General features: G+C 40.9%; 1 protein-coding gene across 7 annotated transcripts in view; it reads left to right on the top strand.

Moving 5' to 3' along the window:
- Window positions 1-25532, top strand: part of PKP4 (plakophilin 4) — a 212063-nt gene extending 186531 nt beyond the window's left edge. For all 7 annotated transcript variants that reach the window (XM_050969182.1, XM_050969181.1, XM_050969180.1 and 4 more), the window contains 10 exons: window positions 1846-1963; window positions 3835-4026; window positions 4219-4392; window positions 6273-6423; window positions 10339-10534; window positions 15877-15961; window positions 16086-16203; window positions 20181-20312; window positions 22569-22642; window positions 23433-25532. In XM_050969182.1, the coding sequence (XP_050825139.1) occupies window positions 1846-1963; window positions 3835-4026; window positions 4219-4392; window positions 6273-6423; window positions 10339-10534; window positions 15877-15961; window positions 16086-16203; window positions 20181-20312; window positions 22569-22642; window positions 23433-23681 (1489 nt within the window). In that variant the 3' untranslated portion in view covers window positions 23682-25532. The remainder of the gene's footprint in view (window positions 1-1845; window positions 1964-3834; window positions 4027-4218; window positions 4393-6272; window positions 6424-10338; window positions 10535-15876; window positions 15962-16085; window positions 16204-20180; window positions 20313-22568; window positions 22643-23432) is intronic.
- The last annotated feature ends 382 nt before the right edge of the window (window positions 25533-25914 follow it).

Genomic DNA, 25914 nt, shown 5'->3' with positions numbered 1-25914 from the left:
CATCTTAATCACCACTGTCTTGATACTGAAGGTACTGTCTATGAAACTTATTCTTTCAAACCTTGACTTAACTTGAGTAAAGCCATCTCTACAAAAATCATGTGATACTGTTCACATCACTAATAAGATTCTATAAAATTTAAAACTTAATTTTGATGAAAAATAAATTTTAGAGGAATTTATTTGTAATGAAAAATGTAAGTAAGAAAACTAGGAGTGCTTTGTTAGATTGAATATTTAAACATTACTGATAGCAAACAATGTATATAAATTAAATGGACACTATCAAGTTAAAAATTGTTCTATTGAATGAACTTCTTTTACCTGCTATTGTTACAAATAATATGAGATTACTATAACTATAACTATAAAGGAAAGCAATTAGAGACAAATATGTTTTTTCTATTTTTTTAATCTATTTACATTCTGCATTTGACACTTCATGTATAGTCAGTTTCACTGTTTTCTCTCTTGTTTAAGTGGGTGTTTCAAACAGCAATAAGAAAAAAAAAGCACTTTTAAAAATAGGAAAACATAAAACCACAAAAAATGACAGAGACTTCAGGGGCCACATGCAGTACACGAGACTACTTTTTTAAAAAATTATATTGAATTGAGATTTCAAGTTGACTGTGTTCCTTTAACCCAGTGGTTTTCAAACTTTTTTTCTGGTGACCCAGTTGAAGAAAATTGTTGTTGCCCATGACCCAACGGAGCAGGGGAAGAGGGGTCTGGGGTGTGGGAGGGTCTCAGGGCTGGGACAGGGGCTTGGATGTGGGAGAGGGTCAGGGCTCTGGGCTGGGGTTGCAGGCTCCAGGGTGGGGCTGAGGGTGCAGGGGGAGGATCTGGGTTTAGGGGAGGCTCCGGGGGTTGGTGTGTGGGAGGGGATCAGGGCTCTGGGCTAGGGGTGCAGGCTCTGGGATGGGGCCAGGGATAGGGGGCTTGGGGTGCAGGAAGGGGTTCCAGGTTGGGGGTGGGTCTCAGGACCAGAGATTGGGGCACAGGGTTGGGGCATGGGGCTTACCTAGGCCACTCCCGGTCAGCAGCGCAGTGGGGGTGCTAAGGCAGGCTTCCTGTCTCTCTTGGCACCACGGACCACACTGCGCCCCTGAAGCAGCCAGCAGCAGGTTCAGCTCCTAGGCAGAGGTGCACAAGCAGCTCTGTGCAGCTCTCGCCCACAGGCACCACACACATACACACACACACACTAGCTCCCATTGGTTGGTTCCTAGCCAATGGGAGCGCAGAGCTGGTACTCAGCCCCATGGGTCCCTCCCCGCCTAGGAGCTGGACCCGCTGCTGGCCACTTCCGAGGTGCAGTGCGGAGTCAGAACAGGTAGGGACTAGTCTGCCTTAGCCGGGCAGCACCGCCGATGGGATTTTTAACGGCCCGGTCAGCACTGCTGACCAGAGCTACCGCAACCCAGTGCCTTACATTCCACGGCCCAGTACTGGGTCATGACCCGCAGTTTGAAAACCACTGCTTTAGCCTACAGAGCTGGTATACAGTGCTGAGATAGAAGCAGGATTTCCCTGGATATGGTGGTGTCCATGTCACACTCTGGAATACTGCTAAACTATCCCTGCCAAGTACAGCTTTACTCTAGAGTCATAGAGACTTTCTGAAAAACAGTTTCTTGTGTGTGTTTGAAACACACCAGATTGAGCCAAATGGCATATCTGCTTGTAATTTCCCAAAGTAGATTATCAACCAACTGTATAAAAAGACTTTCCTTCTGCAAATGATTTGCTTAGACCATTACTTGTATATATGTATGACTCTGAATACCATACATAAATATACAGTATATTGATTGATATGCTTATTGCATTTTACCACTTCAGGAATCTAAGCTCTGCAGGCGAAGAGGCAAGGAAGCAGATGAGGTCTTGTGAAGGGCTGGTTGATTCTTTGCTATATGTGATTCATACATGTGTGAACACATCAGATTATGACAGCAAGGTGTGTGTTTATTTTTAACTAAGGGCTTGTCTACATCAGAAAGTTGCAGCGCTGGTGAGGGAGTTACAGCGCTGCAACTTAGGAGGTGTACACATCTGCAGGGCACCACCAGCGCTGCAACTCCCTGTTTGCAGCGCTGGCCGTACTCCCGTTTTGTCTCGGGTGTAGAGGATCCAGCGCTGGTGATCCAGCGCTGGTAATCAAGTATAGACACTTACCAGCGCTTTTCTTGACCTCCGTGGAATAAGCAGGTATCCCAGCATACCTGAGGAAGCCTCTGTTAATCAAGCTGGTCTCCTTCCCCGGCTTGCTCTCGCGTTCCCCGAACCCCGAGCAAGCAGGTCTCCTTCCCTGCGGTTTGCAGGGTGGTTCCGGGAACGCGAGAGCAAACCGGGGAAGGAGACCAGCTTCGCCGCGGTTTGCTCTCGCGTTCCGCGAACCACCCTGCAAACCGCAGGGAAGGAGACCTGCTTGCTCGGCGGTTCGGGGAACGCTGAGAGCAAACCGGGGAAGGAGACCAGCTTCGCCGCGGTTTGCTCTCGCGTTCCCCGAACAAGCAGGTCTCCTTCCCTGCGGTTTGCACGGTGGTTCGCGGAACGCGAGAGCAAACCGCGGCGAAGCTGGTCTCCTTTCCCGGTTTGCTCTCGCGTTCCCCGAACCCGAGCAAGCAGGTCTCCTTCCCTGCGGTTTGCAGGGTGGTTCGCGGAACGCGAGAGCAAACCGCGGCGAAGCTGGTCTCCTTCCCCGGTTTGCTCTCGCGTTCCCCGAACCCGAGCAAGCAGGTCTCCTTCCCTGCGGTTTGCAGGGTGGTTCGCGGAACGCGAGAGCAAACCGCGGCGAAGCTGGTCTCCTTTCCCGGTTTGCTCTCGCGTTCCCCGAACCCGAGCAAGCAGGTCTCCTTCCCTGCGGTTTGCAGGGTGGTTCGCGGAACGCGAGAGCAAACCGCGGCGAAGCTGGTCTCCTTTCCCGGTTTGCTCTCGCGTTCCCCGAAACCCCTTGAAGCCGCCCAACAGCGCTGCAGTGTGGCCACATCTAACACCACTTGCAGCGCTGGTTGCTGTAAGTGTGGCCACTCTGCAGCGCTGGCCCTATACAGCTGTACTAATACAGCTGTAACAACCAGCGCTGCAAAATTTTAGATGTAGACATGGCCTAAGTAATTTCTAGGTATCAGACTAGTTGTCTGATGTGTCGTTTTTGTTTTGGATAGTGCAAGCCAGCCACAAAACTCTTGAGTTCTACTTATTTTTACAAAACCTTTTCCGTCCTTACATTTATTTATGCACAAAATCAAATTCTGTTGTGGAACACAAATTTATTTATTCCGTGTGTTTCATAGAATATCAGGGTTGGAAGGGACCTCAGGAGGTCATCTAGTCCAACCCCCAGGCAGATCTTTACCCTAGTTCCCTAAATGGCCCCCTCAAGGATTGAACTCATAACCTTGGGTTTAGCAGGCCAGTGCTCAAACCACTGAGCTATACGTCTTTCCCTGCCCCCCCCCCCGTTTAATTCTCATGATGAAGCACCCATTCTTTGGAGTGGGGGGGGGCAATAATAATGTGCACTTACCATGCTTTTTATCTTCAAAACTCTTTTTATTAATTGCTTAATTAATCCTCATAGCACCCCTGTGAGGTAGGCCCCTATTATCACCAGTTTTATAGCTGAGAAAACAAGTAGAGAAACTATAATTTACCCAGAGCCATAGAGAGAGCCATTGTGATACGGACAATTGGAATTTGGGAGTTCTTGTTCCCCAAAGCTGTGCTCCACAAATATTTTCACATGTACTTGATTCGTTTTATATGCTGTTTCACCATTTGTGAAAGTATATTAATTACAGGATATCTCCATACTTTGGGTTCCAGACAGTGGAGAACTGTGTGTGCACACTGAGAAACTTGTCCTATCGCCTAGAATTGGAGGTACCTCAGGCACGTCTGCTGGGTATAAATGAATTGGATGACTTGTTAGGGAAAGAATCACCCAGCAAAGATTCAGAGCCAAGCTGCTGGGGGAAAAAAAAGAAGAAGAAAAAACGAACTTCACAAGAAGATCAGGTTTGTATGTTTCTTCTATTATGAAAACATTAAGTATTGTTTTTCCAATAGTAAAATACTGTGTCCGCGAGAAAATTGACCATATCCAGTAATATGGTGACTATAACCACTATTTTAAATTATGATATAAACATTTGATTTCAGTTTTGCTTAAACCAATATACTTACAGCTAATGTGCATTTCTTTCTCAGTGGGATGGAGTTGGCCCTATACCAGGATTTTCAAAGTCTCCTAAGGGAGTGGAAATGCTGTGGCACCCGTCTGTAGTAAAACCATATCTGACACTTCTAGCAGAAAGCTCCAACCCAGCTACTTTAGAGGGCTCTGCAGGATCTCTCCAGAATCTTTCTGCAGGCAACTGGAAGGTATTATATTAAACCCATCCCATAATCCTTTGGCAAATGAATTTCCACCTCTTCTACTACACTTGTACTTCAACTAAGTGGTCTCCTTTAACTACATCATGACACCTGAGCAGGGAAGAATATGCCATTTCCTAAAGTGCATATGGTGTTTCTCTGTTAATCAGTGTTACTAGTGGTTCTAGAGTGCAACCCTCCTGTTTTTCTCCATGAAACCCAAAGTCCTGAGAATATGCTCAGTGGCTCATCTGAGGTGGGCATTTCCCTAAACTCACATTGAAGTCAACAGAAATGGAGGATCCTCAGCATCCTGCTCCAAATGCATCACTTCCTTAATACTTGCCTGATCTCAGGTTAGAAAAGGAAAGGAAATGTCAGAGCATAAGCTGGAGTCAAGCACAATGCATTCAGGCACCCTGGCAGTGCCTCGAGCAGTTTTGTAATTCCTGTCCCAGGCGTGTCTGAACACAGAATCAAACGTGCCAGATTTCAAGATGTCTTTGTGATGTGGACACACATAGTTGGAATTAAGATTAATTTAGGGAGATTCCATTCTTTTCAGTTATTTTAATCAAATTATTTTCATATCCTATTTGTCCTTGGTATTCTGTTGTCTAGAGAAACCACAACATACAATTTGATATTTTGATTTTTTGTAGCCCTTTATGTTAAACACTTACAAAATAGTCTAATGATCACAACTGTTTTCTGAAATAGAGAAGCAAATACTATTGTTGTTTTACAGAAATATAATCTGAGGGAGAGAGGTTTAAACAATTTGTCAAAAACCACTTATGGTATTAATGGCAGACCTGTGTCTGGCATTCAGGAGCTCAAGATTGCTGGGCGTTGGCTGTACCACATCCATTATTTCATTAATAGTATTCGTAGTTGTCATACAGAATATCATAATATAAAGTTCTTCTGGTTTTCATTTTTAAATACATTTACAAATAAAGTATGTGAGGGGAAAAACATTGGTAAAGATGAGAAAGAGAAAACTTTATACACTTATCTTGGTCACAATTCCCTTACAGTCCTCTCCATTCCACTCCTTTTCACTTTCACAGTGAAAAGCAATGAAGAGCTAGCAGCAGAAAATGGGTGGCTTATTGCGAATGGCATTAAAATCATTGGCCACTATTTAGAAAAAAAATGAAAACTTGTAAGTTTTTCCCATTGAATACGTGTGCCAAAAAAAAAGCTTTGAACACTGACGTGGTGGAAAATGACTGGCAAAAAATTGAAGACCAAAGCCAACTAAAAATGTACAAAATAATAGATGCAAGTGCCACCTCTTCCCAAGTATCAGAACATAGGTATTACAGTAAATGATGGTAGTTGATGCCTAATTAGTTATTAACAAGAGCAGGGCATAATTTTGTATTATTTGCTACTATATTCCAACTGTGCACTCCTGCTTGTGGCCCTCACATATGGTGCATTGCAAAGGCACTACATGATGTCTCTTTTTAATCAGTTTTATGTATTTGCCATAGAGATAAAAATATGCATTGCTTTCTTTGCTATACAAAAATAGCTGACAGATATCATTTGGGATTTTCAAGCTTTTGTGACTGACATTTTTAATCAATTTTTTTCCTGAAATACTATTCCCTCTCTAATAGGTTTAATCTCCTTTGTCAGTACATTTCTTTTATTAATTCATATGTTTAAACATTGTTCTACAAGGAGAAGAATTTCAGTGGCACAGAGGGCAGGCCTAACTCCCAGCGCCAAGTAATGGGAACTGGGCACCCAGTTCTTGTGTCTGCCTTTGGAACTTTCCCACTAAAACATGTATGAATTGTAATACAGTAAAAGATAATATTGATGCTGTTTTAATATGGTAGATGTGTAAGTAACTGACTTTTGTGTAATAGTTTGCAGCATATATTCGAGCTGCTGTCAGAAAAGAAAAAGGGCTTCCAATCCTTGTGGAACTTCTGAGAATGGATAATGATAGAGTTGTTTCTTCTGTGGCAACTGCCTTAAGGAATATGGCTTTAGATGTTCGCAATAAGGAGCTTATTGGTAAGTATATGTAACTATACTTAAGTATGCAGGGATAGCAGCACAACGCAATCCTTCCTTCAGTGCTTGAAGAAAACTTATTTTAGGATGAGAATACACCATGTGAGCTAGTTATGTATCTATCATATCACATCATTAGAGTCACGTACATTTTAAGCTTCTTGGCAGAAATAGCTTTTTGGAGCAACACTGTCTTATTTGTTTGTCTTTAGTCAACCTGTGCAGCCAGTCCCCTTACAGCAGAAAGAAGTTGCTTGAATTCAAACTGAATCATACAGGAACTTTCATTGTAGAACATGATGAGAAATACCGCTCCCCTTTCTGGAAGCTAACTAGTAACCTTCTCAAAGGGCTACAAGGTCCTGTATCATAAAGGGATTTAACAGTTCAGGTCTCATCACACAAATAAATGCTTCATTCTGACAATATCAGATTTGTTTTGTTTTGTTTCTCCTGCCATAATAAGTGTTTCCACCAGAAAGCAGCTCCAAGTCTAAGTACACATATATATGTAATTGACAGGGCTGCTCTTCTAGAGATAATTCATTAATTATTTCCCTTTTCTAAGCTAATGATGAACTCTCTTCATCTCCAACCTGTGCCTTTCTCATCTTATATACTTTTCTGCTGAAATATAAGTGCATGTCCTGCCCTGGATATGAAACCTTGCAATTCCAACCATGGGAAGTGGAACAGCATATGCTGCAATGCCTCACCCTTGACTGTTCTAGTCCAAATTAACTCTATCAACATTTGTCGTGATGCAGAAAATCTTAATTTTTGAACAGGAAAAAATGTCTTGCTGGTTTTGTTTTTAGACTAGTGTGGTAATTAGGCCAGTGTTACTGGTACAAATAGAGGTACAGTGCATGCTCAGAAATGTAAATGCTACTGCAAGTACAGTTTTCTAATAATTTTATTTATAAAGCTTCTCCGTCCTGAGTAGTCTGGGTGATGTGCAATAATTTTATGATCATAAAAATGATCTTGCCAACTATAGATCAATTACTCACTGCTTTGTGATTTAGGTAAAGATTATTGAGAAAGACGCTGGTGAAGCAGCTTTGGTAATATTAACAGTCTTCAGTTTCATAGGTCAGTCTGGGAGTCTTTGTATATCCAGGCTTGGGATGGAAACTACAGTAGCTGCATTGGTTAGTGATCTTCTGTTGGTGAACAAATAGAGTTTGTGTTGATTTAATTAGACCTATACATTGTCTTCAGTTAAATATAGTTGATCATACTATACAGCTGATCATAAGGCATTAACAGGCTCTAAGTTTTTGCAGGAGTAGGTGGGAGCCCCTTTAAAGTGTTTTTACTCCTTTTTACTTTGGAGCACCAGCAGGTGATTGTGGGCTATCATTTATGCACCCTAAGACTTTATCGTGTGGAGATACTGCAGGGTTCTATGCTTTCCCCTCTCTTGCTCAATTTCTATGAGGCGAACAAGAAGGCAGTAAGAAGATGTGTGCTACAGTGTCTGCAGCATCCTGATAATACCCAGCTGGACCTCTCTAAATGTAGGAGAGAGAGATATATAGTATTCTTCCTGAGGCTGTTCAGCTCTGGAATGGGCCCCCTCTTCTGTCTACCAGAGCCTGGATTTGTTAAGCCTCCAGACATGCTTCAAAACCAATCTAGTTTCTACAGAATTTTGAGAAGGGAATGGGGTTATTGATTAGTATGGGATAATTGTTTTTGTGTGGTTTGGGCTATGATAGTGGGGTCAGTGGCAATGGAGGGTATATCTATACTGCAAAAAAAGACCTGTGGCGCCAAGTCTCAGAGCTTAGGTCAACTGACTGAGGATTATGGGGCTCACACAATGGGCTAAAAGCAGCAATGTAGATTCACAGACAGACTGGAGCTGGGGCTCTGAGACCCGCCTTTCTTGCCAGGTCTCAGAGTTCAGGCTCAAGCCTAAACATCTAGTCTGCTATTTTTGGCCCCATAGCACAAGCCTGAATCAGATGACCTGGGCTCTGAGACTCGCTGCCACAGATCTTTTTTCTGCAAAATAGACATACCCAGATTTAACTGGATTAATATAACTATTCTTCTGGGAATTTTAAGTATTGTATGTGGACTGCAGAGTTTGATTTTTTTTTCCAATCTAAATAAATAACATCAAAATAACATTAGAAGTGCTGAGGGGGTTACAATTTTTGTTTCTTGGAATTTTGCAATATACTTTTGCCAACTTTGTTTTACATAACTCTGCATTTCCTAAATTTGTATGTGAAGAAATATTTAACAAAAATGAGGTTTGGCATGTTTTTGCTCTGAAAAACATATTTGCAAAAATTAATTATCACCTTAAAATAGACCTGTTATACTTGGAAAATGTGTGTACCTAATGTTTTGCACATATCTACAAACAATATAATAATCAAAATCTTCCAAAAAGTAGACAGATAAGATAAACAGATGAAAGATCCAACCAAGGAAAGAGGAGAAAGTGTCTAATTATGGAAATAATAACGTTATATACAGGGTTTTTTTTAAATAAAAGCCTTGAGGAAAAATCTGTTTGTTTTTAAATGTGAGGATATAAACATTCTAGCAAATGTCAAAGTAGATTTGAATTCCACAGGTACTACACCAAAGGTGCTACCACTTCACCTTTTGGTTAGCTCCCTCAAGGCAGGTGGAGTCACAGTATCAATATATCCTGAGTTGTCTAGTTTTAAAAAATATTGCAGTTTTCTAGTATGCTTAAAAAGAAGTTACTTTCAGTAGCATTTCTTTTGTGGTTAAGGATCAGAATGTCTCCCCCAACACATTACGCAAATACAAAGTTAATACCTGTATGTACAATTTATCCCATCTATCCATTATTCACCATTATATATAAATAAATATATGTCTTCAATAAAAATCCATTAATAGCCATTCAGTTATCAAAGCAGGCTAACCAAAAAAAATATTTACTTTTAGCTTTAGTTAATTTCCTTTGTTTGCAAAGTGATTATTCCTGTTTGTCAGTTGGTAATTGAAATCTGAAAGAGCTGAGATCTAATCTTTTACGGGTGATAAATGAGGTGAACAGAATGTCTGGTAATACCTCCAAAACTACAGAAAGGCTTCTGCACACCTCTCTAAAAGGAAATCTCAGTATGAGCACTGCCCCCCAGTGATGAGAAATAATGTCATTTTTCCTGTAGCAATTCTACTTCTGATCAATAATTCCTATTTCTAAACTATCCAGTATTAAGGCCAAGTTATGCCTTCTATCCCACTTTATTTAGCCAAATTCTTTATTGCATTTCTTCCTGTATGGATGCATCAGCATATATCCTACAGCGTACATAAACATTGTTAAACAATTTTATTTGTGCTAGTTTCTGGTCAAGTGGTGGTTTGTGTCCATCTAAAGGCATGAAGAGTTTCAAATAATCATAGTATCTGTCAGCAACTAAGGCACGACTTGAATTAGGGGAAAGGGTAAGTGATAGCAAGGTCCAATGTTTTCTCAACCTTTTATTCCTTTATTTAACTTTTTTTAAACTATCACAGTCAGAAGCAATGAAATGTGATCATGCAATAACCACCTATCAATTCAAGTCCTGCCTAAAGAAGACTGGAATATGCACAAGTGTAATGTTTTACACATTTCTATAAAATTTAAGTTGTTTGAAAGATGCTTAAGTGATCTTTGTAACATTTTTATTTTTATCAGTCTTTTCCTAATCCAGAAGAAAAACGCAATGTATTTTTCATTTAGCAAATTACATTACAGTGTTTCTTGCCTCTGTGTGCAATCTGAATTAGTTCAGTTTTCCACTTAGTGTTGATTTTTTTATTCTGCTTTCCTCATTGTTGCTTTTAGACATATATTTTTTGTCAGAGTGCTTATGTTTCAAATGTAAATTGCAAAGTGCATTTCCTAACTTGGTTTATGGATTTTTGTAGGTAAATACGCTATGCGAGATCTGGTGAATCGCCTTCCAGGAGGCAATGGCCCAAGCATATTGTCTGATGAGACTGTAGCAGCAATCTGCTGTGCTTTGCATGAGGTCACCAGTAAAAACATGGAAAATGCCAAAGCTTTGGCTGACACAGGAGGAATAGAAAAACTGGTGAACATAACAAAAGGAAGGGGTGACAGGCAAGTGGGCAGCTAGATTTGCAAGCAACATGTTTCTTGAATCCATTTCAGATAAAAACAAGAAAACAAAACTTGTAAAGTGCATTTCCTGCAGAAAAAGGATTTGTTCCTTTGGTTCAGGTTTGCTGATAAGACGAGCAGTCTCCCACAGCTGCAAACTGTATTATTTTCATATTGTATTTGCCAATCTTTTACATTGTACAGTATTCTCCATATAAAGTTTCTGTACAGTGATATACTGTAGTCAGATTAATTGGAGCTATAAAATAAAAGTATCTTAAAATGATATTATGAATATTAAACACACACACAAAAGTTAATAGAACATTATTAAGATTGAAAAGTCAGGCAAGTAGGAGTTAGGAAATGCCAGAATTAAGATTGCCTGTGGAACCCTAATCTGGCCCCCTTGTTCATAATATTGTGATAAAGTATTTAATTATATATGATCACATTAGTTTTTCCACAGAACCTCTGTCTCAATCCATTCACAGCATGGAGGTTGCTCACTTAATGAGCAGTTCCTCAATATTTTGTTTTCTCCTATTGTTCAGTGTTTGGTCCTAGGTCTTACTGCACACTACCCAAATCCTGCTCTGAAAAAAGAATTCTTAATTTCTTCATGGACTTTTCTATGGTGCTCATCAGTGTAATATCTGAATGCTTCCCAATCATTAATTAATTTTATTTTCGTAATAACCCTGTGAGATGAGAAGGTATTATCCTTTTTTTTTTTTACAGCTGAGGACCTAAGGCACAGCAAGATTAAGGTCAACAGTATCCACTAATTTTGAGTGACCAATATGAGATGCATACAGCCTAATTATTCAGAGTACTTACGATTACATAGCATTTTATATGCTCAAAGCCCAGCTCCCATTACCTTTAGTTGCAGTTGTGAGTACTCGGTACATCTGTAAATCAGACTCCAAGGGTACCAAGTTGGGCAGCCAGAAAATTAAGGGTGCCTAAGTAATGGCCACCTGTGAAGTTTGAATTAGATGACCTGACTAGTATCACATGGAAACTCTGTGGTAGAGGGAGTGATAAAATCCAATTCTTCAGGGCAGCATTCAACTGCTATTACCATGAGGCCCTCCTGTCTGTTGTAGCAGTCTCCTGCCTCATTCATGGCACACCTTCCAATTTGTGCAACAAAAGATGCATGGATCCTAAAGACAAGAGCCTCCTTTACCACACTACTCTGATTTATTTCCAGAGAAGGTCCGTCCTGCACACTGAATGACCAGCACTAGAGGGGCATGGGACATTTTGCCTGTAGGTTTCATATGTATTTTCTGAAAGCAGAGGAATGGTGAGACTCACAGATCTTGGCTACCATTCCAGGCTGTGCAGGAGACAGTGATCTAACCATTTCCTCCAAGCTTGACCCTCTTCTGCCCCATCCTCTCCAACTTGTCCCAATCTTGTCTCTACCTAACCATTAGCTCCTTGCCCTGTCCCAGTCCCCTTGCCTACCCATTCCCATGGCTTCTTATCCCAGTCCCAGTCTCCTTGACCAATCAATCCCTGTGCCCTACTCCTGGCTTCTTGTCCAGTCTACAGCACACATTCCTCCTCACTCCCCACTGACACCTAGTCCCAATCTATCTGCCCAGGTTTCTCATCCAATTTCAGTCTCCAGGCTCCTTATTCCAGTCTCTTTGAGCAGTCAGTCACAGTTCTCCACCCCTGAACCTCAGCTCCTTCTTCAGGTAGATGCAGCTCTGTATTCAGGGAAGGCTCCAGGCCCCAGCACGCCAAGCACATGTTTGGGGTGGCATGCCGCAGGGGGGCGCTCTGCAGGTCGCCGGGAGGGCAGCAGGCAGACAGCCTTCGGTGGCATGCCTGCGGAGGGTCCACCAGAGCCGCGGGACCGGCGACTGGCAGAGTGCCCCCCGCAGCATGCCGCCGTCCTTGGGGCAGCAAAATATCTAGAGCCGCCCCTGTCTGTATTCCACTTAGGTGTGTACGAACCAGAGCCGTAAATTTTACCTAGCAGAACCCATAGATGAGAGGCACTCATGCCTTGTGCTATAGCACTTCCTGTAGCTATATGAGGCAATGCCACCTTGACCTCCCTCTGTTCCTTCTTCCACCCCAGCTGAAGTCAGAGTTCTGTGTGATTTTCACCTTGCAAACCCTCTATTTTTAGTGACTTTTCTAGTTGTATATAGCTAATTAGTACCCTTAATATAGCTTACATCCAGATGGTCAAGTTGCAAAGTTGCATCTTCACGCCTCTCCAAATGTGGCTCAGGATGGTTTACATCCGACTCTTCACCCCCTAGACAGATTGGTTTGTCTGTTTCAACTGGTCCTGGACTCCTTGCAGTAGTGGATGTGTCCAGAGAACGTTTGCCAGGGCATTCCCTCTGGCCCTTGTGAACCAGGTCTGCTGTCACTGTTGCCTCCCTGATGGGCAGCACACCTGGGGTTGCTGAAAGTTCAAGGTCTGTGATTGGAGCAGGAGTCCTTATCAATTTGCTGGAGCTTCAGGCCTTCTGCAATGCATGTCATGCTTTTCTGGACCGTATTGGGCTCGATGGTTCACATACTTACGATACCACCGCAATGCATTATGTGAACAAGCAGGGAGGAATGTGTTCCAGGATTCTGTCCCAAGAGGCAATCAGGTTGTGGCAGTTCTGCATCAAGGAGAGTGTGATGGGGCAGCTGCCCCTTACTGGCAGGGGTTAAAAGCAGCCCTAGGGAGGCTGCACTGGAGGCAGCCATTACAGAAGGGTTGATGGGAGCAGCCAAGCAGGCCCATATAAAAAGGGATCTGCAGGGCAGAGGCTGGCAGTTCTCTGCTGGGAGCCCAGGGAGGAAGGATTCTGTCTCTGGAGGGCTGAGAGAACTGCCAGCACCCTGGACAGAGTAGTGCTGCTAGCAGGGACCGGGAGAGCGAGAGAGCTCCTGGCTGGCTGCTGAGGCCCTGAGGCAAGGTCAAAGAGGATGCTAGGGCATAAGGAAGTGGCCAGACAATTCACTGCAGTAGCCACTAAGGGAAATGGCTGAACAGCAGACTGCAGGTCCGGGAAGTGGGGAGCACAGTATGTGTTGCAGAAGAGGATGCTGCAGTCCTTGGAGAGACATGGGTCCTAGACCAGGAGTGATAGCAGCAAGGCACCACCCGAAGAGGGTGTATTAACATGCAGAGCTAATTCCCAAGACAGCCAGCAGGAGGTGCTACAGTGGTGAGTGAAGCCCATTACAGAGAGCACTAACCAATAGCTGACCAATTGCCCAGAGTCCTGAATCATCTCATAGACCAACTGAGCAGGAATTTTTCCCTAATGGTCTCTGAAGACAAGTGTCCTCTGGGTCATATCCATAGCGTGGGGCATTCCGACAATCAGCCTGTTTGTTGCAAGGGGCAACAGGAAACATCACCTGTTTTGCTCTCAAGGAGCCTCAGTCTGGGCTCACTGTCCAATGCTTTCCATCTCAGCTGGCATTTGGCCTGCCTGTATGCTTTTTCCCCAAACCTGATCATCCCACAGATTATCCTCAAGCTAAAAGCAGATTGGACCAAGTTCATTCTCATTGTCCCAGCATGGCTGAGGCAGTGCTCGTTCTCTGACTTTCCCACATTGTCAGTTCAGTCTCCCATACCCCATCCTCTCCATCCTGACCTGCTCACAGAGTGTCACAGTCTCACATTGCATTCAGTCTCCTACTTCTCCTGGGGTAGCTTTGTGGCTAAATGAGGACTAAGAGCAGGGTTTGGTGACAGCTGAACAGGCCCTACTCAGCAATAGAAAGTCTTCTACCAGAATGGCCTATTCAGCTAAAAGGAAGCTGTTTTCAGCGTGGTCATTGGCTCGTAGAATTCAACCAACACTCGCTTCTGTCCATGACATCTTGGGGTACCTGCTGCATCTTCAGTTGTTGGGACTTGTGCTTAGCTCACTGAAAATGCATCTGAGGGGGGTTGGGGTAGCACTGCCTTATATAGCCAGTCTGCATCACACCTCACAGAACCGCAGTTAAGTAACCGTTTCTTGTCAGATCTATCTCCTCTCTTCCTTGCCCCTGTTCCTCACCCCCGCTGGTCCCTAAGCTCAGCCTCCTTGTCCAGCTCATCTGTTTGTTTGTTTGTTTTGTTTTTTTACTCACCATCCCAGCACTAAGTCATGGTTTCTCTCTCCCATCCCCCTCTAGTCACTCTGTGGGGATGGTGCATGCACAGTCCTGTCAGCTAGGGGATGGAACATGCTCAGTGAAGATGAAATCTTTGGGGAATTTAGCTGCTAAAATCTAAGTCTCTACTGAGCATGTGGGAACTGCGATTTGTTTTTGTTTTTAAGGTTTATAACTTGGTTAAACTGAGGTAGATTTTTACAGGGACAGCAAAAGGCATATCCCTGATACAAAGGCTACCCCCTGCCATATTGCAAGTTCCTGTTCCAATGCACGGGAGTGCTATTGCTTGTCATAGAAAAGGTCCCCAGAATTTTTTAGCATGTATTTTTTTCCTTAGCTTCTTCCTGCAAACTGCTGAAATTGAATCATTCATTTATAAATAAATAAATAGCCTGAGGCAGAGACCTGACACAGAACATTTCAGCCCAAATGGTAAAGTATGGCAAAGTTATAAGAAACTGAAAACAGGCTCTTATAATGGGAAGAGACGGGCAATGTTATTACTAGCTACCAGCCCTGCCTACAATAATCTTTATATTTGTATGGGATGATTGCTTTAAAGGCAGAAGTGTAAATGATTTATTATGATATAATTTAATGTTATTTTGTGTAACATTTGCTTTCATGAAGTGTGCTGGATTGACAGTCCTAGAGAGAGAAGTTTATTCACAAACATGTACACCATAGATACTAGCAGCCCTGACTACCCCATAGGGTATGTCAACACAACAAAGAAAAACCCACGGCTGGCCCATGCCGGCTGGCTCCGGCTCAGACTGTGGGGCTGTTTCATTGCTGTGTAGACTTCTGGGCTCGGGCTGGAGCCTGAGCTCTGGGACCTAGACGTTTACAAAGCAATGAAACAGCCCCGCTGCCCAAGCCTCACGAGCCCAAGCCAGCCACCGCTTTTTTTTTTGTGTTGTAGACATACCCATACTGCTTTTTCATGTGTTTCAAGGCTCACCTGAAGGGATCACTTCTAGTGTAAAGCTATGTCTTACAGTCCTATACAACCTCTTTGCTGAGACTTCCAGTATGACTGTTAGTTGCAGTAGTGGAATTTTTGTGACACGGAATCTGTTCAATGGGCCTTAAGCTGAGACTACCCAGCCCATTTCATATAGTGTTTCAAGCTGTAATGCATACATGCACTTTCTTTACAAGAGTCAATGTAATATTCTTTATCTTCTTAGATCATCGCTGAAAGTGGTCAAGGCAGCAGCTCAGGTATTGAATACATTATGGCAATACCGAGACCTCCGTAGCATTTATAAAAAGGTAAATTTACAAGTATGGTTCTGACAAAATTAGCATTCACGTGGAAACAACTTCACAATGATTCTGAACCATTAATTTTAATGAAGTGTAATTCATTTGACATACTCCTTTTCCCACTCCACAGGATGGATGGAATCAAAATCATTTTATTACACCAGTATCAACATTAGAACGAGACAGATTCAAATCACATCCCTCCTTATCTACAACAAATCAGCAAATGTCACCTATCATTCAGTCAGGTCAGTTAATATCCCTCTTTGTAGACAGGTTGCCTGAAGGGCTTTTCTATTTGAGGGGGATCTAGTATGTCTCTTTTAGAACTTCAGGGTACCTTTGAATGTGCCTACCTTACTTTCAGTGATATTACAGTTTTTAGCCCTTAGATTACTTCTCAGTCTTGCTTTTCAGACCAGTGCATTGGAATTAAGGGTTTTCTTTTATATTTTGTTACAAAACAAAACACAGTATGATTCATACATATAATATTTATAATACTTCCTTCAAAGTGTTTGTTGTTAGGAGACATGAATCTCAGTTATTAGGAAGAGACTGGTAATAGTAATGGGAGGAGATCTGATCATTAGAAATATAGATAGCTGGGTATCTGATGACCAGGAGAACCGCTTAGTGAATTACCTGCCAAATGTGAAGGTTGTGGATCTCTCAAGACATCAAGATATGTGCAGTGCTGGGGAGGAGAGGTCCTGGCGGCCAAATTTAGGCTGCGAGGTAAGACATTGAAGTCCAGGACCTACACGGTAGCATTCTCTGAAATGCTTCCAGTTCCACACAGGGCCAGTTAGACAGGCAGAGCAGCAGGGTCTCAATGCATAGATGAAACAGTGGAATAGGGAGAAGGGGGTTAGGTTTATTAGTATCTAGGAAGCCTTTTGGTGAAGGAGGAGCCTATACTGGAAAGATGGGCTCTACCTAAACCAAAGCAGAACCAGATTGCTGGCATGTAAAATTAAAAAGGGTCATAGAGGAGTTTTTAAACTAAGGGGCTAGTGGAAAGCCAACAGATTCAGAGAAGCACACAGTTCGGACAGAAACATCCCATAGGGGAGGGTCTATTAATGGGGATACTCTATGTTGATAAAGTACAGGTAGAAACTGAAGAGAAACAGTCAAATGAAAGAGTCCCCGTTCAATTGCATCACATAATGGTAGGCAGTTAAAAAATGACACAATTTGTAAGTGCTTGTATACAAATGCAAAAAGTCTAAATATTGAGATGGGTAAACTTGAATGCCTAGGATATTGATATAATAGGCATCGCAGAAAATTAGTGGAACAACAATAATCAATAGGACACAGTAATACCAGTGTGCAAAACATATAGGAATGACAGAGTAGATCATGCTGATGGGGGAGTGGCACTATATGTAGAAGAAAGAATGGAGTCAGATATAGTAAAAATCTTAAATGAATCAAATGATACAATAGAAGCTCTATGGATAGAAATTTCACCCTTGAATAATAGAGTATAGCAGTAGGAATATAGTATTGACCACCTGACTAGGCTGGTGGTGATGATTGTGAATTCTCCGGATTACAGAGACTACAAAAATAGAAGACTCAATAATAATGGGGGATTTCAACTGTCCCTGTATTGACTGGGTCCATGTCCCCTCAGGACAGAATGCTGAGATAAAGTTTCAAAACAACATTAATGACTGCTTCTTGGAGCAGCTAGTCCTGGAACCCACAAGGGGAGAGAGAATTCTTGATTTAGTCCTGAGTGGAGCACAGGATCTGGTCCAAGAGGTGCATATAGCTGAACCACTTAGTAGTAGCAACCATTTGACATCCTTGTGGGAGGGAAAATCCCAAAGAACCCCTCCACAGTAGCATTTAACTTCAGACAGGGGAACTACACAAAAATGAGGAAACTAGTTAAATGGAAATTAAAAGGTACAGTCACAAGAGTGAAATGCCTGCAAGCTGCGTGGAAACTTTTTAAAAACTGCACAACAGAGGCTCATATTAAAGGTATGTCTCAAATTAAAAAATATAGTAAGAGGACCAAAGAAGTGCCACCATGGCTAAACAACCCAGTAAAAGAAGTGGTTAAAGGCAAACAGGGAGCATTTAAAAATCGGAAGTTAAATTCTGCTGAGGAAAATAAAGGAACATAAATAAAGTCAAGCATAAAAGTATAATTAGGTAAGTCAAAAAAGAATTTGAAGAGCAACTAGCAAGACACAAAAATGTTTTTAAGTACCTCAGAATCAGGAAGCCTGGTAAACAATCATTGAGGCCATTGGACAATCGAGGTGCTAAAGTAGGACTCAAGGAACACAAGGCCATTGCAGAGAAGCTAAATGATTTCTTTGCATTGGTCCTCGCCGCAGAGGATGTGAGGGAAATTCTTACACCTCAGCTAATCTTTTTGTGTAGCAAATATATGGAACTATTAGGTGTCATTAGAGGAGGTTTTTGACCAAATTGATAAACAGTAATAAGTCACCCAGACCAGGTGGTATTCACGCAAGGGTTCTGAAAGCACTCAGATATGAAGTTGCAGAACTACTAAGTGTGGTATGTAACCTATTACTTAAATCAGCTTCTGTACCAGATGACTGGAGGATAATTAATTTGATGCAAATTTTTAAAAAGGTTCCAGAAGCAATCCTAGCAATTACAGGCCAATAAGCCTAACTTCAGTACCAGGCAAATTGGTTGACACTACAGTAAAGAACAAAATTACCATAAATGAACACAATTTGTTGGGGAAGAGTCCACACAACTTTTGTAAAGGGAAATCAAGCCTCACCAATCTGTTAGAATTTTTTGAAGGGGTCAATAAACATGTACACAGGGGTGATCCAGTGGATATAATGTACTTTGATTTTCAGAAAGCCTTTGACAAGGTCCCTCACCAAAGGCTCTTAAGCAAAGAAAGCAGTCGTGGGATAAGAAGGAAGGTCCTCTCATGACAGGAAAAGACAGGAAACGGTAGGAATAAATGGTCAGTTTTTAGAAGTAGAGAGGTAAATAGTGGTGTTCCCCAAGGATCTGTGTGGAACCAGTGCTGTTCAACATTTTCATCAATGATCTGGAAAAAGGGGTAAATAGTGAGGTGGCAAAATTTGCAGATGACATAAAATTACTCTGGATAGTTAAGTCTAAAGCAGATTGCAAGGAGTAAAAGGATCTCACAAAACTGGGTGACTATGAAACAAAATGGCTGATGAAATTCAGTGTTGATAAATGCAAAGTAATGCACATTGGAAAACAATTCCAGTTATACATGCAAAATGATGGGGCCTAAATTAGCTGTTCCCACTCAAGAAAGAGTTTTTGGAGTCATTGTGGATAGTTCTCTGAAAACATCCACTCAATGTGCAGCAGCAGTCAAAAAATCTAAAAATGTTAGAAACCGTTAGGGATGGGATAGATCAGATAGAAAATATCATAGTGCCACTATACAAATGCTTGGTACACCCACACCTTGAATACTGCGTGCAGATGTGGTCACCCCATCTCAAAAAAGATATATTGAAATTGGAAAAGGTTCAGAAAAGGTCAACAAAAATAATTAGGGGTATGGAACAACTTCCATATGAGGAGCAATTAATGAGACTGGGACTTTTCAGCTTGGAAAAAAGGGGGCGTATGATTGAGGTCTACAAAATCATGAATGGTATAGAGAAAGTTAATAAGTATTTTTTACCCCTTCACATAACACAAGAACCAGAGGTCACCCACTGATTATAATAGGTAGCAGGTTTAAAGCAAACAACACGCAATCAACCTGTGGAACTCATTGCCAGGAGATGTTGTGAAGACCAAAAGTATAACTGGTTTTTAAAAAAATTAGATAAGTTCATGGAGGATCAGTCCATCAATGGCTATTAGCCAAAATAATATGGGATGCAGCCTCATGCTCTGGGTGTCCTAAGCATCTAGCTACCAGAAGCTGATGATTGCCCTGTTCTCTTGATTCCCTCTGAAGGATCTGGCATTGGCCACAGACAGAAGATAGGATACTGCGCTAGATGCACCATTTGTCTGATGCAGTGTGGTCATTCAATGTTCTCATGATTCTTTGGTTGTTAAAGACATTTGGCCTCACTTGTACCAGACAATATTTTTGAGAGTGGTGATGATTCTATAACCAAACTCGTTGTCATATTTCCAGCTATCACTCTCATTTCCCTAAGGTTTTTTCAGACACTGATGCTCTTTCTTTCTCTTACCTCCTTTTCATCAGTTGGCAGCACATCTTCATCGCCAGCACTGTTAGGAATTAGAGAACCTCGTTCTGAATACAATAGGACACAACCTTCTATGCAGTATTACAATAGCCAAGGTGATGTTGTTACGCATAAAGACATATATACTGGTAAGAGACCAGTTAGATTTACTCAAAACAAAATGCTTCTAAAATACTCTTTCGGCCTGGGACAATGTACTGTGTGCAGTTAAAACTAGTGATTGGACTATTTTTGTTGCATTCCTCAGCAGCAACAAAATTATCTTGAACAATAATGCTATGTCAGTTGTTCACCATTGATTCCTTGAGCAAATCACTTTTCTTCCCAGATATGACCGTTTTATACTGTTGTTTTGCATTTGTTTTAAAAACAATGCATCAATGTAATAAAATTTGAAGCCAGCTTAAATATTGTGCTGCAAAGGAATTTGTGTAAGTAAAAACTGGCATGTATCTTGACATCTCACCTGCCCTGAGATTCAGTTACTTAAGCTTCTGCACTTTTTACATTGTTTTTGTGTTGATTTTTATTTATGAATTTTACTGTGTGTGTGTGTCAGAAATGAGGGTTTTGTTTTGGTTATTTTTTGCTGTTTCTCTTAGAAATGCCCAATTAACCCAAAAAAGAAGAGATCAGGTTACATATTTGTCTTTAAAAATGTGGGAAGGTTGTGGTTCAGTGAATAATAAAACGGGTGGGGCTTACCATTTAAAAGTGATCTTTGATTATACCAAACTGAACATTTATTATCAAATCATGTTGAATATTAATTTTTATTTTATGGCTTTATTCATAAATATTAGGGGGGAATATGTCAAGACTTCATATTCTGCCTGATCTCAACTGTCTTACATATTATTATGCTCTCCAAGTAGGGCAGAGTGAACAGGGAAAAACATAAATTCCTTATTTAAAAAGCTGGTTTATTAAACAACAACAAAAAAATCCTGAGGCAATTTAACTGCTGCTGAGGGACAGATCTCATTTGTACTGTTGTCTTTTAAGCTGTGATTTCCCACTACTGTTGTATGGTTACTATGGCAGTAAATGGATGTTTTACATCAGGAATGCTACATTGCAAATACAATGTTCTTTTCTAAGGAAATGCCTGTTAAAACATATATTGTGAGATTTATTTGTCCGGCCAGCATTGTTGTAAAGTAACAGTTTTTCCATAGACACATCACGTAACTTTTCTGTTTTATTTTTTTGGTTTGTTTGTTTTTCGGCCTCGAGTAAACTAATTTGTTATAGGTCTGGGGTTTGTTCCTTTTGAGGTAGATGATAGATGGCATATCACCATTTTACATAAGGGGAATCTAAGGTGTAAGCTAATCGTCAGGTAATTTGATCAAAGCAACAGGTGGAGTTGATGGCAGAGCAAAGATTAGAATTGAGGAATTCGTGGTTTCTAGTCTGTCTTGAGTTCAAAACATTCTGCTCTCACATAACTTATTGTAGCCCACACTAACACCATGATGTTTTGTTCCCTGTAATGGCTAAAACATATATAAAGAATTATGTGACTCTGTTCCTGCGTTTAGATAATTACCTCAACTTTTAGTTCAGGCAGTAAAAGCTCATGCTTTACAATCCAGAAGTCCTAAGTACAAGCCCTCAGAGTACATATCTGAGGAAGTCATTTTACTGCCAATGTTCAGTTACTGCTCCTCTTTATGATGATTCATTTTTTATTTTCACCGAGGGTAATGATTTTGTCCTCCAGTGGCAACACCCTAGGAAGAAGATTAAGGTTCTACTGCTGCTGACAGCTAATGGAGAGTCTCCTTTACCCCAACTAGTAATTCTTCTACTTTTGGACCCATAAATCTTGGTTCACTTCCTAGCTGGGATAGATTCCTCACTCTAAGTTATTTATAGATATAAATGGAGGACAGAAAATACTCACGCTTCACCTATCTCTGTGGTCAGGTGCCAACTCTCTCTTCACCTCAGACTTACGGAGAGAAACCTATTAAAATAGCCACAGAAAACAAAAAAAATTCCCAACTGTAACCTTAAATATGTTCCAGTGGACTCTGCCTTCATGTTCAGCATAAGGAAAGCCTCAATCCCAGTGCCACAGAAATAAATTAGAAGGAAAGGTTTTAGATTTTATTTTTTTTAAAACCACAATAATGTGCACGGTGCACAGTTTAGCCATCGTCATTAATACTTTAGCTGTCATGACAGTAATGACACTATCTTGATATAGTAGACCATGTCAGGCCCTTGTAAAACAGTTCCACTGATTTCAACACAGTGAGGGACTAGCAGGATGTGAAAGTTTCTAAATATACATGTGCCACTTTCATTTGTTATAGTATTTTATCATTTAATGTCTGTCAACATCTAGTTTTTACAGTGCCTATATTTTCTTACAGGGTCCAGCAAACCTTCACCAATTTACATCAGTTCCTATTCCTCACCAGCAAGAGAACAAAACAGACGGCTACAGGTAATTTTTGAAATCTCATTTTAAAAGAATAGTGATAGCAAGGCTCACCATATAATGATAGTACTGTTTGTTTTAGCAGAACTAAAGGGAGAGTATATCATTGCATGTTACACACATGCTTCACAGAAAGCACTTCTAATAAATAGTTTTTTAGAGAGTGTTATTGTATCTAGAAATAACTTACCAGTTCATTGCCTCTGTATTTCCTTTTTTTAATCATTTGACTTAATTATTCATCTATTCTTCTTGTGGCTGGTTGTGAGACCCATTTCCTGACTTGCCTTTTTTGCAGTTTCTGAAGGGAGAGTCATAATCCATGCAGTCTAAAGATACTTTTGTTATCTGAATGTTCGATAGTAAATATGGTTTTCTACTTCTCCCCCCAGACCTGTGATTCCATGTGGGTGTAGTTGCACTTATGGAGGATGTAGAGTAGATTGGGCGGGGGAGTGTGAAAAAAATTTTCCACTCTTTCATCTAACCCTTGGTTAGACTTCACGCTCATTTAAAAAAAAAAAAAAAAATCTTCTGTGGGATACTGGCCCAATTGGTGGAGCTGCACCCACTGAGAGTTATGGGTCTGAAAAATCATAGTGACTTAAAAGAGTAACGTTTTAGAGATCAGTATGCAAAGACGTCACCACACCACTCCATTGCATGAAGGGATAATATATAGCTACATCTATGCAATAAAGCCTATTATACACACAACTCTGAAGTCTCACCCAAAGGTAGAAAAAGAAACTGAAATATTTTTCAGTTAATTTTTATTTGTCCATTTTGTCAACAGCATCAGCAGTTGTACTACAGTCAAGATGACTCCAACAGAAAGAACTATGATGCATACAGATTGTATTTGCAGTCCCCACATAGCTATGAAGACCCCTATTTTGATGATCGAGTTCATTTTCCAGCTACCACAGATTACATGACACAATATGGACTGAAATCAACCACAAATTACGTAGACTTCTATTCCACTAGACGGCCCTCTTACAGAGCAGAACAATACCCAGGGTCACCTGATTCTTGGGTGTAGCATCAGAAGGTCACACAGAGGAATGCTACAGCTTCTAGTCTTGCTGGGGAAGAAATGGAATGGCCAGTTTGCTGTTTTGGATGGTGAAATGTGAAAGTGAAGGGAAAGGAGGAACAAGGAGGAGTATTTTCAAGGACTTATCAGGAAGGTGAGAGAGAAATTGGAAGGGAGAACTTCTTGCTCTGTTTAGACATTAGATCTAATTGTAGTTCCTGTAGTCTGGTGAAGGTGTGGGCCATGTGATGAAAGGTTTGAGAATTGAGTAAAATGAATTTGGAAAATGTGTAGGTCAGATAAAATTCAAGCTGATTTTTAAAATGTGAATAAAAGTCTTGTTATGATAGTTTGTACAGAAGAATAAAATGGATGCCCTTCTTGTTTTATTGCTATTACTAAATGTCGAGATTGTCTGCTCTTACGTCTTGTAAATTTCTTTCACTGGTGTAAATATGGAAACGTCACATTGGTTAAAAGTGCCATCATTTGTTATGCAGTGTTTCATTTGAAAACAGGTATGGAAAGCTGTCATCTTTAAACAAAAAAGGAAAATACAAGGAACTGTTATAAATTTAAAAATAGATCATTTTTGTTTTTGAAATGAATAGTGTAATTTTGAAGCACAAAGTACAGTCACGTATATCTACACTTTTCTCATTCCCTGCCTCTTTCATAGGATACTTCACTGCCATTTTCAAGAAAAATAAATGTGGAAGTCTCATCCATGGAAAGTTGTTTCCTGCTCATTTTTTATTTTCTGTGTGTAATATACAAAAACAAATACAACAAATGTGAATTCTAATTGGATGTTGTAAGAAGTTTAAATATCTCACACCATTTTGGCCATTTTCCCAGTTTTGTATAGTTCGTACATTTATTGTTTGTCAAGCTGTTATACCAAAGCATGAAATTATGTACTTGCCTCCCTTGGTTTTTTTTCTCTAGCCTAGTGTTTTTATTTTCTATGTTTGGTGAATCCAGGATATTTCACAGTTTTATCATGTTTCTGCCAGAAAAAAAGTTGGAATAGATTTAAGCCCCTTTGTTTACTTCACAGAAATTTCATCCAACAACCTGACCATCTGGCCTATATTCCACTTGCTCCATTTAGAATTCTTGTGTAGAAAACAGTAATAAATCATGCATTTGTCCCATGCTATTGATGCTACTAACCTTCTTATATGCATTTATTAAAATATTCGTTTGCCATTGTTTCACTTCCTTTGTAGAGCTCAAAATGCTTTACAAGTATCCCCATTTCACTGTTGGGGTAATTGAGGCACAGAAAGGTGAACTGAATTGCTTACGGTCGCACAGCAAGCAAGCTGATAGAATTCACTTCTCCTGACTCTGTCTGCTAGTACACCGCTGCCTCTGTGTTAGTGAATGAAAAATTCCCAACAAAATTAATAAGAAGTTATAGGCCAAACTCTGACAGCTCTGCAACCCATCCCCCACACAGGTTACCGTATGGTTGCATAGGTATAATCATGGGGACAATTTGCCCCGCCATGTCTGTAGACGGTGCCTTCTGTTTCCAAAAAGACCTATTTTTAATGCAGAATGTCTTAATTTATTCAATTTTTAGTCTATTGTTATTAGGAGCCATCTCTGAACAGGTCATTTAGCAGACTGTTAAATAATTGTCATCATAGCAATTTACAGCTCTTGGGTGCAGAGAATATAGCCCAAAGAGTGGTAATTCCACTGAGCCACCCCTATGGGTTACTCATATGTTTGTGTGTATTGTCTGTTTAAAAAATTGACTGTAAACATCTAAATGTGTGGTGATGGGCTCTGTACAAATATCTAATAAAATAATAATACCTCATAGTGCTATACTGTGTTAAGAGCCTAAAGCTACATAATAAAAGAACTTAAAAGGTGGCAAATACTTTTATTTGGAAGTATTAGCAAGATATTTCAAGATCTCCCACCCCCTGCAGTCTATATCGTTTTAGCTTGGATTTTATCATTTGCTTGTTGAGGGGAGGATTTATGATTTAGTTGACAGTTTTGCTTCCTGAAGCTAGATGTTTCCCATGGTTACAGTCCATGGTGTTCTTTTCTCCGAATCCAGTTGTGGTGCTCCAAGAAAGACTATGGAGGAAGCCACTTGAGTACTGAGCGGTAGTGTGCTGAAGTGACTCTGCCTCTGCTGAGACTGAGTTCAGAAGCAAGAGACCAGGGAAATCCCTCCAGGCCTGGTTCTTCTGTGCCGTAGCACAGATACCAT

The sequence above is a fragment of the Gopherus flavomarginatus genome, chromosome 10 (genome assembly GCF_025201925.1).
Source record: "Gopherus flavomarginatus isolate rGopFla2 chromosome 10, rGopFla2.mat.asm, whole genome shotgun sequence".
Lineage (NCBI taxonomy): Eukaryota > Metazoa > Chordata > Testudines > Testudinidae > Gopherus > Gopherus flavomarginatus.
Note: the sequence above shows the minus strand (reverse complement) of the source record. Positions and strands in the feature narration are given on the sequence as shown.